This window comes from Solea solea, chromosome 21, assembly GCF_958295425.1.
Source record: "Solea solea chromosome 21, fSolSol10.1, whole genome shotgun sequence".
In the NCBI taxonomy this organism is placed as follows: domain Eukaryota; kingdom Metazoa; phylum Chordata; class Actinopteri; order Pleuronectiformes; family Soleidae; genus Solea; species Solea solea.
The window spans coordinates 941,889-959,089 of NC_081154.1; the positions used below are offsets into that span (position 1 = coordinate 941,889).

General features: G+C 39.4%; 1 protein-coding gene across 1 annotated transcript in view; it reads right to left on the reverse strand.

Annotated features, from left to right (window-relative positions):
- Window positions 1–13,137, reverse strand: part of LOC131448324 (putative uncharacterized protein MYH16) — a 44,613-nt gene extending 31,476 nt beyond the window's left edge. Inside the window, exons 1-2 of the mRNA XM_058620677.1 lie at window positions 12,933–13,137; window positions 3,674–3,856 (exon numbers count right to left, since the gene is read on the reverse strand). Of these exons, the coding sequence (XP_058476660.1) occupies window positions 3,674–3,856; window positions 12,933–13,016 (267 nt within the window). The 5' untranslated portion in view covers window positions 13,017–13,137. The remainder of the gene's footprint in view (window positions 1–3,673; window positions 3,857–12,932) is intronic.
- Window positions 13,138–17,201: the final 4,064 nt, after the last annotated feature.

Genomic DNA, 17,201 nt, shown 5'->3' on the forward strand with positions numbered 1-17,201 from the left:
CATGTCCAACACCAACAACCGCCACAGAATCAGATCATTCAAATACTGTACGTAGCTTTTCTTTTTTTAAAATCATACAAATGCTCCAAAAGCAAAACCAGTTTCCTGACTCTTCCTGATTCTTAGTGATTACAGAGTCATAAGGTAACTGGAGGACATGGGTTACAGTAGATGAAAGGATCACAGGAAGAGCCTCTGGTTACACAGACGATCTGCGCCGTCGTTTCGGCGACTTCATTCCAAATGAAACCCATATTCTGAGAATGTTCTGTCGCTGCCTCCACCGAGGTAGAAAACCTGGTATTTAATTACCAGCTGCCTTTTAACATGCTAAAGGGAAGATGAGTGATAACACCAGAGGGAAGAGGAGGTTGTGGGTTCAGCTGCCAGATGCTTTCAACTGAAGATATCAATCTTGGAGTCTTGTTAAAAAAAGAGAGAAAGAAAAGGGGGAAAAAAAGAAGCCACTTCAACCAGGGTCGAGGCTCAGTGAAGCTGTGAATTATCCACAAAGCTTTTTCAACTCAAGTCATTAAAGTATAAAGGATTTTTCAATTAAAATATTTGATATTGATTCAAAACACCCTTAAATATTTTAGCAACCATTAAATATTTTGCCATTTCGTGTATCCTTTGCACAAATCTCACGACAAGACTTGCCCATAATCTTATGTTATCACAGGGGAAGCTAACAGCTAAGCTAACAGCTGAGTCCGCATATTTGTTACTTTGCCATCTACTCTTTCATAAGCAAGTAAAACTGGAAATCAGACTGAATCAGGACTTTGTGAATCGCGACCGAATCAACTCATCTTTTCTTGCGGATCTCTGGAAAATTTCCTTGGATTGTGTTTGGACTCCCAACCACATTTTATGCAAGATTTTGTCATGTTAACACGTTAGTCCGACTAAAATCGAGCTAGTCTTAGTCGGACTAAGACAGTATTTTGGTTTCCTTAACGTCATGTAAACACATTAGTCGGACTAAAATCGAGCTAGTCTTGCTGGAGGTAACCAGATGAAAAATACCCTGAAAAATGATGACCACATGCTCTTTATTATAAGCTACACTTACTCACAAGTGCAGCACAAAAACACCAATAAAACGGTTAATAAAACTAAATGAGAATCTGCAAGAAGTGAGTGGGAGAAATGTTCCAAAACATCTTTGGTACAAATGGATTTAAGCAGAGAAAAGTCCACTATTTACCCCTTAATTACTGTTAATGGGAAATAAATGTGGAGCGTTTGTGCAGATGCTTCAGCGCTGCATGTGGAAAAACTGTCAGTGTGGAGCGACTCTGAAGTTTCTGAGGCCAAAGGCAAAAAAAACTGTGAGACAAAAGACTGTGGAGAGACGAGGAGACGAGAGGAGGACGAGGGGAACGAAGGACTGTCTTAATGTTCAAAGACGAGGGGGGACGGACAAAACTGGAAACATGAACTAATTGGTGAGGTGAGCCTCAGGTGAACGTCTGCGTGGAGACGCTGGAGACAGACGTGATTGACGACTTCTCTTAGTTTGAAGCAATTTTTAGTTTCGGTATCAAATGTTTCCTGAATTATTGCAACACTGTTCACAATAAGAATCTGGAAAAGATGAAATTTGTTTCCGACTATTTTTTACAAATAAATATTTATAAAAATCATTGTAACCACGAGAATAACTAAGTCTTAAATGAGCAGATATAAAGACAGATTATTGTTTTTTTTATTGCTTTTTAGCATCATAATGACAAATTTGAAAGAAAGGGTAGTCAGATTAGACTAGACTAGATAGATTAGATTAGATTAGATTAGTATACAAACATTGTGGATTTTTGGAACATCATAATGAGAGTTTAAAACAAAAAACTACTTAGATTAGATTTGTATAAAGAGAGATTATGGATATTTTGATTGCTATTATCATAATGACAAGTTTAATACACAATTTTTGATACTATTTTACATTAGACTAGATTAGATTACAATAGATTAGTATTAGAATAAAGACAGATTGTGGATTTTTGGAACATCATAATGATTAGACTATATTTGATGACATTAGAGTAGAGTAGATTAGATTATATTAGATTAGATTGGGTTAGATTAGTATACAGACATTGTGGATTTTTGGAACATTATGATGGCAAGTTTAAGATGTAAAGTTTAAAGTAAAAAAAAGTTTAAAAAAGATTAAAAATGATCTGTTGATTATTGATTTATGAGATTAAAGTCTATTTCAGCATTAAAGGGACAGTACACTCTGTAAAAAGTGTGTTTTGTATTTTCTCTGAAACCCACACTTTGATGACTCAGGATTAAAGTTGGATTATAGTCTGGTTATTTCTGTAAATGTCACAAAAATGTATAATCTGATGTTCACGTGCATCACTGTGTGCTGCTGCTCTGTGTGTGATCAGCTGTGCAGAGGTTTGAGGTTTTTTAAAATAAGCGGTGACCTTTCAGGACGAAGCTGCACTGAGGAGCAAGGATTCATAAAACCGTCGCTGACGGACGAGTCGTCTCCTCCGCCTCTTATGATAACGGGAATAATGAGGAACTGGACAGGATTCTCCTGGAAAACTGGAAGGTTTCCTGCAGCAGCAGCAGCAGCAGCACTAACCAGCTCTGACAAGGACTCACATTTCCCACTGCAGTCAAACGAGACTGCTGCGAGCGATGAATTACACCGCTCGATGTGTCTCCTCCACACTTCACCTTCATTATTTACGGTCGGGCGAATCAGAGCAGTAAAGAAAACACGCAGCGGGAGCCAGAGCACACCTGGTGATTCCGATAAAGGAGTTATTGTTTTCCATAAAACGGTAATAAAAGAGGAAAAGAGAGAAGCTGCAGACCACACTCTGCTGAAATGAAGACTATAAAAAGTGATCTGGGAGAATTTAAGCTGCAGGAGAAACAGACTTTCAGTCTTCACCACGACTCGTGTCAGTGACGAAAAACGCTTGAATGAAGGAACCGAGGTGATCATAGAGGAAGAAAACTGACACGAGAAAACTGAGCTGCAGTTACGATGAGTTCCACTGAAGACGTCGGAAGAGACGTCAGAAGAGACGTCAGAAGACGTCAGAGACGGAGTTGACTTTGCTGCCCGTCTTAGGCCCAGAAACTCTTGCAAAATATTCTGGTTAAATTAAAAGTTACTTTAATACTCAGAGCTGGTGATTTTTAACGCGTAGAAATCAGCTCATCCTTCTCTGCTTTTACGTCCCTGATGAACAGGAATGTTAGGGTTTCAGGGCTTGGTGACACCTCATCCCCTCATCCAGTCATCCTCACAACCATCCATCACAATGTGTGCCTGAGGCCAGGAAGCAGAGAGAGTGTGGTGCGTCCTCACATCAGCAGCATCAGCATCATCAGCAGCATCAGCAGCATCAGCAGCAGCAGCATCTCTATAAAACCCATCAGCTGGAAAGTGGTCAACACACGAGTAAAAAAGCCGGCGCAGCATTAAAACAAGCTCCAACACAGCAGCAGCGACTGTGTCTGCTCTATCATTATCCACTTAATTCCATCCAGCCACGGCGGCTGTAATGACCACGTTCAAAAACAAAATCCCTTATCGAGCAGAAACTCAGACTCAAGCACAACAAATCCTCAAATATCGAGTGAGTGAAACAAAAGAGGAAAGTTTTTTTTTGAGAAATAAGAGGGTGAGACTCACAGCTCGGTGTCTGACGGCGGCTTCATTCCTCGCCTCGTGCAGCTCAGAGTTCTGCTGCTCCAGCTCCTGCACCTTGGTGAGGAGTCGCTCGCTCTGCTCGATGGCTCTCCTCAGCTCCTCTCGCTCCCTCATCTCTGGATCCTGTGTGTGAAAGTTCTGCTGCTGCAGCGACAGAGACTTGACCTGAAACCACACACACACACACAGTTTCTTCAGATACCTCTTTCTTTCTCTTTCTTTTTCTCTTTCTCTCTTTCTCTTTCTCTCTCTCTCTCTCTCTCTGAACTCCTGCTGCTTCTTCTCTTTTCTCTGGAACGACATCAAACTTTCTTCTCTGAGCTCCTGCCTTTCTAACCAGGAGCTCTTTTAAGACATAATAGTATCTTAAAAGTGATACTTTTAGAGTCAAAGTACAAGTTTGTTACCAGAAAATTAATTTTTTATATAATATTACTGAAGTAAAAAGTCTTAAAGTTTATGACATTTACTGTCCTTAAGGATCAACATGTAATTTTCTGATAAGGTTTAGAAATAAAAGTATTAAAAAAGTCAGGATTGAGCCATGGTGGCTCAGTGGTAGGGTTGTCTTTCAACCTGGAAGGTTGTGGGTTCAATTCCTGGCTCTGCTAGTCTACATGAGACACTGAACCCCATGTTGCAACGTGTGAATGGGTGAAAAGTGTCATCTAAAACAGCTCTTCTTCTTCTGATTTTATTTGTTAGTAACGAGTAACAAAGAGAGTTAGAGGAAATATATTGGAGTAAAAGTACAATTTGCTAGAAATATTAATAACAAAGTAAAAGAACAGATACGTGAATTTTGTACATAAGAACAACTTTGTCACTTCCAGCCTTTTTTCAAACATCCAGAGCCGTATCTTAAATATTTCTATAAAAGTGATTCCCAACCTTTTTCACTAAAAGTAGCAGACAATTGAAATGGTGTAATGGAGCGCCACTGGTGTCCATTTTATCCACCGGTGCTTTTGGAAGGATTAAATACTTCTAAACAGCAAAAACTGGTAAAAACTAAGTCAAAAATGTATCAAATTTTTCCAATTCCACGAGTCAAAAATGAAAAATCTTCTCAGGATTCGATCACACGTGAAATTGATTGGTCAACTTTTGACCTATGGTTTTTCCTCTCTGCTGTTAATTAAGATCAGAAAATCGTTGTCAGAGCTGAGAAGAATAATCCAATAATACCACGTTATGATGTGAAAGCATCGCCAATTATTCACTTAATGAGATTACATACAAAGTCAATGTAAATGCCTGGTGGCACAAATCTCACAGGCATGCAAAACTCACGCTTTTCTTTTCAAACACACAAAAAAACACAAAAAAAAACAATTCTAAAGAACTTTTGAACTATGGAGGACAGCATTACATGTCTCAGCGGGATGGCAATTATTATTATTAGAAGTAAAACCATAATTTCAACCTTAACAACTGTACAAAATGCAAAAAATGTAATCATTTGGAATGAATATACATTTCCTTGTTTAATGTAATGAATAGTTTGACGTTTTATGGGAAAAATGTCAAACTATGTGAACTCTGACTTCTTATGGAGAGAAAGCGAGAGGAAGGTATTAAAGAGGGATAATGCACAAACACCATCAGTTGTTTTATAGAATGGTGAGTAGTTTTAACGTCTTGTCATTGCTGAGCCTTGTTTTGGTTTGATACTATTACATTTTATTATTATTTTTTATTAATATTAATATTTCCTTGTAATATGTAATAAATACTTTGACATTTCCATGAAAAATTAAACCAAACACAACTTGTTTTCTGCTGGTTTTCACGGCCTAGTTTAGCTCATATCAAGGCCTGTTGCTGGATCCTGGCCTTGGGGTTGAGAACCCTTGTTATGTACTCATTTTTCAAGATAAGGAGGAGCACCAGAAGTCTTGTTCTCCCTCAGATTACTTGATTTACATGAATCCTACATTATCCTGAAATGTTATTATGGGATTAAAGATCATTAATCACAATAATATGTTGCCTACTCCAGCTTTAACTTGTTGATGAAGAGACAAATGTTGAATGACTGAAAAGTTATGAAGCTGTAAATGAGTTTTTAAACATCGACCTCCTCCACTCCAACAAAATAAGACAAACACAGTTCTCTCACTCTGGTTAGGATCACTACATGGTACAGAGGTCAAAGGCCAAGAGAAGAAGCTCAGTCACTTCAGAGGCTGCAGACAAACAAAGTAAAAAATGTCACTGCTCTGGACTGAGAGCTGTCCTCCCTATCAGCAGAACCTCCAGCGCTGCAGAGACCAGATTCACATGGAACCAGACTCGCAGTGTAAACACACGCCTGTAACGCCGCAAGACCGATGTAAACAGCAGTGATGTTCCACACACGCTGTGCCATGGCTGAAAAATGAGCTGGACAAGAGAGACTGTGGACACTGGAGACACATATGAGGACTGGCCGTGAATAGAATCGGATTCAAATCATATTCAGATAAAGTGTGAAAGCTTTTATCGCTAGAATCTGCAGTTCTCTTTAGCTTCTGTCAGCAAACTGAAGAGCTGCAAGATATGATAAACAAAAACTGGTATTTTCGTGAATAAAAATGAAAAACATTATGTCAATACGCCCGTTTTCCTTGTAAAGTGATGAACAGAACATTGGCAAAGGCAAATATGGAAACCAGAAGACTCTTCTTCTCTTATTATTGTTCCTTTTTTTCCTCCCTAAGAAATCTTAACTCACTTTGTGCTTCTAAAACTTTTTTCCTGGGAAAAATTCAACAATTCAGAACCATATCACTGACAGACCTCAAAACCTCTATGGACCCAAACACTTTCTTTAAAAACATCAACAAAAACACAGTGAACTACATCTAAAGGCACCATTAGCAACTAGCTGGTCATAATGAAGAGAACATAATTAGCATTTAGGAGCTAAATCAGTCAATAGTTGATGGACAACACACAGCATTTGATGCTTAAAGTAGCAACTAGGGAGGCAGGTGACAGTAATGTAGCAATGAATTAGCAACTAGCTGTGATCATAACAGCATTTAACAGAAGAATGGGCAAGAAACTAATAACATAGCATTTAGCATCTAAATTAGCGACTAGCAGGTCATAGAACATAACAGAGAGATAATATAACTTAGAGTAGCATTTAGGAGTTAAATTAGCAAATATATGGGGAACATACCATTGCATTAAGTGGCAAAAAGGCCAGCTAGCTAGTGGACATCATGCATCAATTGACATATACATTAGCAGCTGGCAGGTGGACATAATGTAGCATTTAGAAGCTAAATTAGCAAATAGTTGGTGAACATAATAGATAAATTAGCAACTAGCAGGGCAGTGAACATTATTTGGTTTAAGCTAAATTAGCAACTACCTGATATAAATAACAGCAAACTTAGCAAATAAGCAGCTAAGTTATCATATAACTGCTGAACAAAACATACATTTTAGCAGCTAAACTAGCAACTACTACTATGTGAACTCTGTGTCCGGAGAATTCAGTACAGAGATTCTGAACGCAGCAGAGGATCATCTGGGTATCTACTGTCATTTATCATAGTAGTAGTCATTAGTCATTAGCTTAGTTGACAGGGACAGTGAGCAGCAGGTTTGTGGCTGCACCAAATTTAGCCACAAGCTAATTTTAATCTGTAGAGCAATAATATTTCTACTAAGCGAATCAACAGCCGAATAAAGACACATTAGCTCACATAGACATTTTCCAGAGATTAGACTCAGGAACTGGCAGGAGAAACTCTGCAGAAGTTGTGAAGAAATGTTTTTTCACAGTATAACCCCTTTAAACATCAGGAGAATGCAGTTATTAAGAAGTGCTTTATATGTACTAGTCTGTACATGGACAGTACATGCAAAACACATGAGGTCTTTAAAGTCTGTGTTGAATTCTTAACATTAAAAGGCTTTTCAGGCCTTAAATACCCACATATTTACTGCATTTTACTCCATTAAACCACCTTGACCTACATGCAATGCTCAAAGCGACTAATGCTTCCTGCAGAGCCCAGTGGTTTGACTGCATGACTTCACACTCCATTCCAAAATCCAAAAAGAGCTTTTTCTCTTTTCACTCCAACCACCTAACAAGATCCTACAAGACAATCTGGCTTTACTTCCGACGCACAAACAAAAATGTTGTAGTTTCCATCAGTGGAAAAACAGACGTGAGCTAATTTTCCGACACTGAGATCTGAAGAAAAAGAAGAAAAAGGGAAAGCAGATTTGAAGGCTGGTTGGAAAGGAGCTGTCATTAGCTCAGGTCTATCAAGCCTGACATTGAGTTTATCTCTCAACCCTTTGTTTGACAGCAGGAAACTAAGACGGGAAAAGTGGCGTCGCTCTTAAGCATCTGTCAGTAGTTGCCATGCTAGCCAAAAAGTTCAACAATTCAGAACATAATTACAATATATCAAATGACTCCAAAACTTGTATGGACTCCACCAGTTTTAAAAGATCAACAAACATGTCACAGGAAATCTCAGAAACTTTAGCATTTAAAAGCTAAATTAGGAACTAGCTGGTGGACATAATGTAGAATTTCGCAGCTAAATAACCAGCTATAGCTAGTTAACATAATGTAGCATTTAGCAGCTAAATAATAAACTAACTGGTGAATATAATGTAACATTTAGCAGCTAGATAACCAACTAGCTGGTGCAGGTGGACATAATGTAGCATTTAAAAGCTAAATTAGCAAATATTTGGTGAACATAATGTAGAAATTAGCAGCGACATTAACAAATAGCGAGTGAACATAGTATTTAGCAGCTAAATTAGCACATCACTGTGAACAAAGTGTTCCAGTTACATCGGAACTAACGTTACTTTACCACGTTCCAATTGAGAACTTGCAAATGTATCTTGGGCTATAGCCATTGTTAGCAACACCAATCAAAACATGGTATTTTGCATACACAAATAACACATTTTTTATGGCAAAATATTAAAAAGTACAATGTATACGATTGATTAACTGTGAAACTAAAACAGCAGAAGTGATTTAACGGTAAAAATAGCCGTGTTTGAATGATGTGATGGTGAACATAGCATTTAGCGGCTAAATTAACATATAGCCATTAAACGAAACATCAAGCAGCTAAACTAGCAGCAAGTGGGCGTATATACAGTTAATAAAATTGAGATTTAAAGAATAAAGAGGGGGAAATAAAGCAGTTGTTGTTTAGAAAAGAGCTGTCATTAGCTTAGCTCTCTCAAACCAGACAGAGAGTTTATCTTTGTCGTTTGTCAGCGGGAAACTAATACGGCTAAAATGTTGCATCACCGCCCTTAAGTGTTCGTGAGTAATTGCCATGTAATCCAAAGTAAGATTTAGGACAAGTGTGTTTAGCCGTCATTAGCCTCTGACTGCTGACACACCTGAACTTCCTTTGCCTCCACTCAGTTCAAACACACGACATATTTACCTGTCAGTGCAGGATTTACCGCCGCACTCAACGTCGCTCTGCACACGGACTCCGGCAACAGCGGAGGAAGACGAATGTGACACATCAATGGTTCACCTTTAGCATGATCACAGGGCTCAGCCTCTTAAGCCAGAGCCATTGTCGCAAATAGCAAATATGAAATGTGCTCTTTGTCTCCATCCAACCGCTCTTTTTTTGACGTGATGAATACGAGTTACAGTCAAACCAAGTTTTCATGTTTTGACTTGAAGCTCAGAGATTTTCCTCTGATCAAACCCGAGGGGTGAAAACAACTAATTTACAGTTACATTTTTATGCATAACTTTCTACAGTCATTTCTTAAAGTTAGTGTCTCTGATTCCTGACATTCCATGTCTAAGAGGAGGCAACTGGGTTATTAATCTCATGATTTTGTTCTTTTATTTGCACAGATGTTCCAGATTTCAGCTCCTATTAACACTTTGCCAGTGGTTTAATACGCAACTGAAAACAACTCAAGATAAGCTACAGAAAAGTGAAATATTTAACTCAGCGTTTTCAGAGAGTAGCAAAACAACTTAGAAACAGCTGTTTTTTGTTTTGGAGTCCAGTGACGTGATTCACGGGAATCATTAAAAAGATTTGTTCACAGAATCGCTCGGTGCTTGACCGGTTGCACTCACTGAACTGAAACACAGCTGAACTCACCGTGTACAGTAAATATCTTATGATGCTCCGCTTCAGAAGTGCCGTCTCTTTGACATAAAACACCAAATTCCATTCTTTGTTTTGTGAAATTTCAATCATTTCCTTTCTAATCATTGGAGAAACTACTTTTAGTCATTATTAAACCTGTATTCTAATGAATAGCCATCAGAAGACAATGCTACTGGTTTGTTTACAAGGTTATGAGAAGATAATCCTTCTATTTTTGTCTTGATTGACAGCTTATGGTCCCAGTTGTTAGATTCAGGTCTTCTTGGTTCCATTGGGAGTCAAATGGATAAGGAAGTAAAGCATTTATGTGGACATTGACATGGTTAGTGATGTCCAGTTGGTGCATGGTTGCCGATGTAGGTGGATCAAGCTTTCAGTCAAGTTCCTACCCCCCGCTTTTCCAAATACGGTTTCTTCTGGATTCAACAAAACAACATGGGACCTCTAGATTACCACTACCAAAAGAGCAGGTCACAAACTTTTAGGTGACATCCATCCATCCATCTCAGCTGACATTGGGTGATTGGTGGGGTCTACTAATACAGATCACCTTCCTTTTTTCTTGTTCTTCTTATTTTTTGGTGTTTTACGGCAGTTTGCACTTGCCTTGATCTGGAGTGAGGTCTGATCCACATGGAAATGGAACGAAATGTTTGGAAAAGGTTTTTGAAAAACAGTCTGGTGGTTTCTGCAAAGCCCTGGCAGTTCTTGGAGTAACTGGAGCTGCCAAGAAGGGAGCCATACAGTATGTTCCATCACTAGATTTGGATAAAGAGGGAGTGTCTGTGGATTGGTGTTACTGGGATGCAATTATGGGACTCAATCAACCCTTGATGGGTCACCTGGGTGAAGTGGTCTGATGTTGAAAGACCCAAACCTCCTGAGGACCCCAGGAACATCACTGATGATGCATACCAGCACATTCTACAGACGTACCATGAAACTGGGACTCCCAAAACATAATTTCTTTGTGGATAAAATGCCAATACAATAAAAAAAAAAACTGAAGCGGATTCACCTAGACTCATCTAGACAGTCCATCAATCATTACACTCTCCTTGTATCACTGGTTGCATGCATGTACAGAGCTAACCTGAATTTCTAGTAGGTCAACATTCTATCACATGAAGACATTAACTCATGTTTACACCTACAGTCAATTTAGAGTCCTCAGTTAACCTAAACCCACATCTGCATGGCTTTGGGAGCTGGAGTTTATGATGAAAACCGACAAACACTGAAGGATAATGCAAACTCTACACAGAAAACTTGCAGCAAAACCTAGATTTGATCCAGGAACCTATATCTCCAAAGTATGAGTGTCGGAAACTCATTCAGACCTGGTTTTGTTAATCATACTGCATCTCTCCATCTGTTCCTTTACTCTCCAGTGTCAGTGAGGAGCTGTGTTTGTGCCGCAGAAGCACAAACTGCTCCCAGGTGACCGGTCCTCAGGCTGAAGCCTGGCCTCTGGCTGAACCCCAGATCCAGGTTCAGGGAGGGAGGCAGAGGCAACCTTTGATCAGTCAACCACTTCACATTTCACTTACACTCCACTGGTCCACTGGCCGCACGTCAGCTGCAATCATACCAGCTTATGAATCATATCAATGGTGCGATTGTTGTCAGGTAATTACACGGAGGAGTTAGCGAGACATTAATAACACAACGGCGTGTTGTTGTATTCCTCCGCCGTCGTGATTGACAGCAGTGCCAGTCGCCCCGTAGACATAATTAAGTGCAGTTATTGATCTAATCATCATATTATCAGCGCATCGCTGGAGGAGAACGCGCAGATACAATAAGTATCATGATGACCCACATGAAGCATCATCGAAGAAGAAAAGCCACACATTCATGTGCTGAATGAGCCGCCATCGTCATGGTCTGCAGAGGAGGAAGGGCGGTTAGCACGACATGGTCGTATAGCATTTACTGTACAGCAGTGGCCTCTGAATCATTAGACACGTGAGGGGACTTAAAGCAACAAAATGTAGGTTTTTAACCTTCAAATAATATCTCAAAGATTATTTTGAAGATACATCAACTTACAAAAGCCTGTATTAGCTCCATGGAACCTCTGATTTTGGGTTCATGCCACAACAAAATTCTAGTTTTCTGGCCAAAGCGGTATCGCTGGCTTGTCAACCCTACTTTGTGTTAGTTTACTGAATATTTTAACATCATCAATATTGAATTTCGAGTAGGGATGGGAATCGGTATCGGTCAAAATCACTGGATCGGATATCTGACAGACTCAGCATAAATGTATCGTTAACAGCTTCATACGTTCATAAAAGGTCTAAAAATGACAATGTATCATAATAATATTGGTATTGGTAGATACGTGATCCTTAGTTTTAAGTATACTACGCCTGACAAAGGTTAGGAATATTCCAGATTCAGATTTTAGGAGTTATTTGTGGTGGCAAATGCTTGCAAATGTAGATTCACATGCAGAGGAACTGACCAAGAACCTTAAAGTGCATGAGCAGAGCTCAACCAGCAACCCTGTGCTTTTGGTTTATGGATATGTGGATAATAAAGAAACTTTTATTGATTGCTCTTTAATTTACATGCGTTAACAACCGTAGTGACTGTTTTTGATACGCAAATGTTGCTACACATTTCAATTCAGTGGAGATTTTTGAGGATTTCTTTGGGAACCACCATACACCCTCACTGAGGGACGCCCTACTGGGGTCCAATAGCCAAATTAAGTGGTTAAAGCCACAATTTTGTGTCTTTATGTCATGCATCCTATTTGGTTGATGTCCTCACAATTATAGAGAAACAAAAACCTGGAAGGAAAATAATGTAAAACGTACAAAAGCCTTGCGGAAACTCAGATGCCATACATCACAAATGCACACACAGTAACCAAAAAATGATCCTGTGCACTCTGGCGCCCCCTGTTGAACGAGGAGCTCCTCTGTTAGAGAAGCCCATTAGAGGAGGAGCCTTCAGGAAGAGGCTGGAGAACAGTGACAGACCGAAACCACCAGAGAGGGAGAAGGAGAGGAGAGAGTGAAGGCGCTTCAGAGAAGATGGGGAAGAAGAAGAGGGAGAAGAAGGAGGAGAAAGCGGAGAAGGAGGAGGTGGAGGTCTCTTACGTGAGCCAGAGGTCTGCTGTGCAGGACGATGGTGGGTCTGTACTGGTGGAAGTCAGTCTCGATCACACACACTCTCTTCTCCATCCTCACTGCTCACAGACGTCCATGCTGTCTTCACCCGTGCGGGCTCTGGAGACAGAGTGAAGCATGAGTGTGTGTGTGCGCTGTCTTCAGGCTGTGGGTGTGTGTGTGTGTGTGTGTGTGTGTGTTTGTGTGTGTTTGTGTGTATGTGTGGGAGAGAGAGAGAGAGAGAGACAGAGAGAGAGACAGAGAGAGAGTGTGTGTGTGTAACGCCTGCTACCTGACCCTGCAGATGAGCAGAGAGGGAGGTGACGAGCAAAGAGAAAACACCAACGAGCTTCAACAGGACACACACGCACACACACACACACATGCAAACACACACAGGCACACACACACACACACACACGCACACACACATTCTTCTCCCCCCACCCTGAAGCCACACCAACATCTGACAGAAGAACAACGCAATCAAATCAAAGTGCAACCCCCAACCACACACACACAAGCCTAAACCTACCCCTAAAACCAGGTCTTAATCAGTCCTTATAAGGTGTGAGTGAACGTGAGGACTAGCTTAAATTGTCCTTACTGTCACAAAATGTCCTGAGTTTTGTTTTTTTGGTCCTCACAAAGACGCGTGGACAAGAACACACACACACACACACACACACATTTTGATTGTGTTTCAATTTAAAAATAATTAAATATTTGATTTCCTTATGTGGTTAAAAAAAATAATTAGGGGGAAAGATTGATGAGTTTTTCTTCCCTTTTGTCATGTGTTAATTATTTCTTTCTCACTTATACAGTACATATGAAAGGTTATTCCAGTATATACCCATGTAAATGGTCTGTATATATACACATATATATATATATATATATATATATATATATATATGTATATAAATACGTGGGGTTAAGGGTCTTGCCCAAGGACACATCAATGCTAAGTTGTGTTACTACTGTAAACAAATATAAAGTAGATTCATTGTAACTTTGTACGTTTGAGAAAAGTTAAGGTTTTATGAATTTAAGTAAGTCGCTAAAGAAAGTTGAAAATTTAAGTATTTCATCTTTTGTTAGAAAATGACAGGTGTCACTATAAAGACATAGAAAGCTGATACACTAGTTTAGTAAATTTAAAGGTCATTTTCATTTGGTGGAAATTGTAGATAAAATAATTTTACAAATTGAATTTGAAATTTTTATGTTAATGAAAATGTTTTTATGAAATGTATTATTTATTATATTTTTGAGTAATGAGATGGCTTATCTACGTTAAGTTGAATAAACTTTGTTTGTTTCTTTTGATCGTTCATTTATTACAAACATTCTTTTTCTGTGACGGTAAAGAAACCACAAACTCCTTTCACACCTCGTTCTGTATAAAAAAGACGAGCACAAACGTCTCCACAGCATCGTTTAAAAGCCCACGTCTGACGAGCCAGAGGGCGAATCCAGTGTTTAGTTAAACCCTGAGAAATCGACGTATTCATGTGGAATCAACGAGTCTCACAAAAAGAGGATTCCTTGGACAATGAGCTGAGATTCATTTGTGCGTCTGCCTGCGTCAAAGTGTCGCTCACTGACTCCTCGTCTCCGACCATCGTCTGGCCGCGGGCGGGAGAAGGAGAAGTGATTACTTTACGATGACAGCGGAGGATAATTTATCTCATGTGTCTCATCTTCAGGGTTTTTTTTTCTTCAGGTGAAGTTTTGGAAAATGAACGGCCTCATTTTGTCTGACACTCTCTCGCTTGTTTTGTGGAACAAGAACGTGTCAAGAATTTGAAGCTAGTCCATTAACTTCTTCGACCTTGTAATGTAACGTTAGCCGATATTGATTCCGGAATGGTTTACATTGTCTTTTAGTTGTTAACCCTGAAGAAACTCAACATACATTAAAGTGATAAAGACGTTTGAATTTCAAATTATAGAATTTAGCAAAGGCTAACGCGGAACTTTACTCGCTAACGTTACCTTACGGAAAGTCCAAGTTGCCCCAGACTGTTAGCTTACATTTTACACACGGCACGTTTAACAAGCAGTTGGTATGCAGGTGTGTCTTATAAAGTTAAACAACTTCCACTAATATTTAAGCTAGTCCACTAACTTCTTAGATTTTGTAAGGTAACGTTAGCCGTTAAAAGTTCCGATATTGATTCCCCGAAAACCCTGTAGAAATTCAACATGACCTAAAGTGAAAAAGGCGATCGAATTTCAAATGATTTGGACTTTAATTTGGACTTTTAGTTACTTTTATATTAGACTGCAAAAGTGACACTTGCTGCAAAGAGGTGAATTACGAGTAACCTCTTCCACCGCCTCAAAACGAGACAAATTAAGATCGATCCGTCAAAAACTGTAGACAGGAGACAAGTTACAGATAAATGACACGCCGACGAAAACAGAATCTCCATAGCGGAGGCTTTAAAAAAGAAGAAGCGCCGACACTTTTACAGGCTTCATTTCCCCAAACAAATCCAAATCGAAGCACTGATATCAATTCAACATTTCACCGAGCTGAATCACAACATACGTTATCTCAAGTCTCACATGTACATAGACAACATTATAGAGAGCAGAGAAACCCAACAGTTCACACAATGTGTAAGCACTAGTGGCATCAGTGGAGAGGAAAAACTCCTTTTAACAGAAGAAGAAGAAGAGGAAGAAATCTCTGACAGAACCAGTGGCCATCTGCCTAGACAGGTTGGGGTGAAAAGAAAAACTGCGACTCAGAAAACCACTTCACTTCAGTCCAAAAAACTCAGGTCCTGAAAACGTTCAGCAGCACAAATTCTCCTCATATCTTTCTCTTACATTTTGCCAAGACAATTAGGGCGATGTAATCCGACACATCTGTCTCGCTGTGGGCGACACATTACATTACATGCACACACACACATTCAGGATCATCATGAGGCGTGGGGAGTAAAACACTTTGTCCCTGAAGCAGCTGGAAAATCACCAGCTTTTACGTGTTAATTGCAGTAATCCAGGTTCCTTCTATCGGAGTGTGATTACAGAACAGACACTAAATTTGTTTTCTATCACCAGAAGAAAAAGAAGTGAGTCTGTCTGAGCAGATGTGGGATCAGGTAACCGTTCCTGGAATTCCAGGAGGAGATAATGAGGAGATGGAGGCTGATTCTGATCTGGAATCAGAGTGACAGAGGAGGAGGAGGAGGAGGAGGAGGAGGAGGAAGGTTGTGGCGTTATCTCTGCTTCTCCTGCTTCTTGCTCCGGCTTGTTTGTCTGACACAGGTTTATGGAATTTGATTAATTAAAGGTGTGAGTTGACGGGAGAATCCTGACATAAAGATTACAACTGTGGCCTCAGATACAGGACGGTGAGTGAAGGTGTGTGTGTGTGTGTGTATCCAGTGACACTTCACACATGTTGCGGTCGAAGTTCACAGTGGTATTAAAGGGATCACACACTTCAAGTGTTAATACATCACAGTTTTGACGTCTGGAGAGAGAGAGAGAGAGAAAAACCCCCGAGAGTTTAGTGTGAAAGTGACAGTTTAGTGTTTGAATAAACAAGTTTATCCAAACCGCGAAGAAAAACAACCATCAGAGAGACAACAACTGATTTCTACCACTGTTTTACTATGAAATGACTTTTATGATACACAAAAACATTTAATATGTTAAGATAGCATAGGGAACATTCAATATGCTACATTAGCATATGAAGCAATGCAAAAATGTGGCAAAATACTATATGATATGAAAAAGATTTATGCATTTAATACGATATTGATGATATTATATGACGAAATATGAATGTTTTTTTAATTGCGATACAATTTGAAAATTTGTCAGGTTACGATATGATACAATACGATGTGACAAATAAGATGCCATATATGCTAATGATGCTATTGCTAGTTTCTTCCACTTGTAATGACCCTAGCTTTAAACCTCCAGTATATTACTTCTGTCATCAAAACATTGCTAATATTGCTACGCTATTCCAGACTCCGCCCCAAAATATACTTCAGAGAACCGGGGCTCATACCTTAATCTAAAGTTCACTGTTGTCACCTCGCTTTCCTAGTTTAGCTTAAAATGCAACACTCTGTGTCTCCACAGACACAGGAACAAAACTAAAGCTATACTAAGAGAAACACAGAGAGAAAGAGGTCATGTGACGATGTTTTGAATATAACTTTGACATTTTGTTTATGTTTAAATGTTACATACTAAAGCTTTAATCCACACACTGTGAGG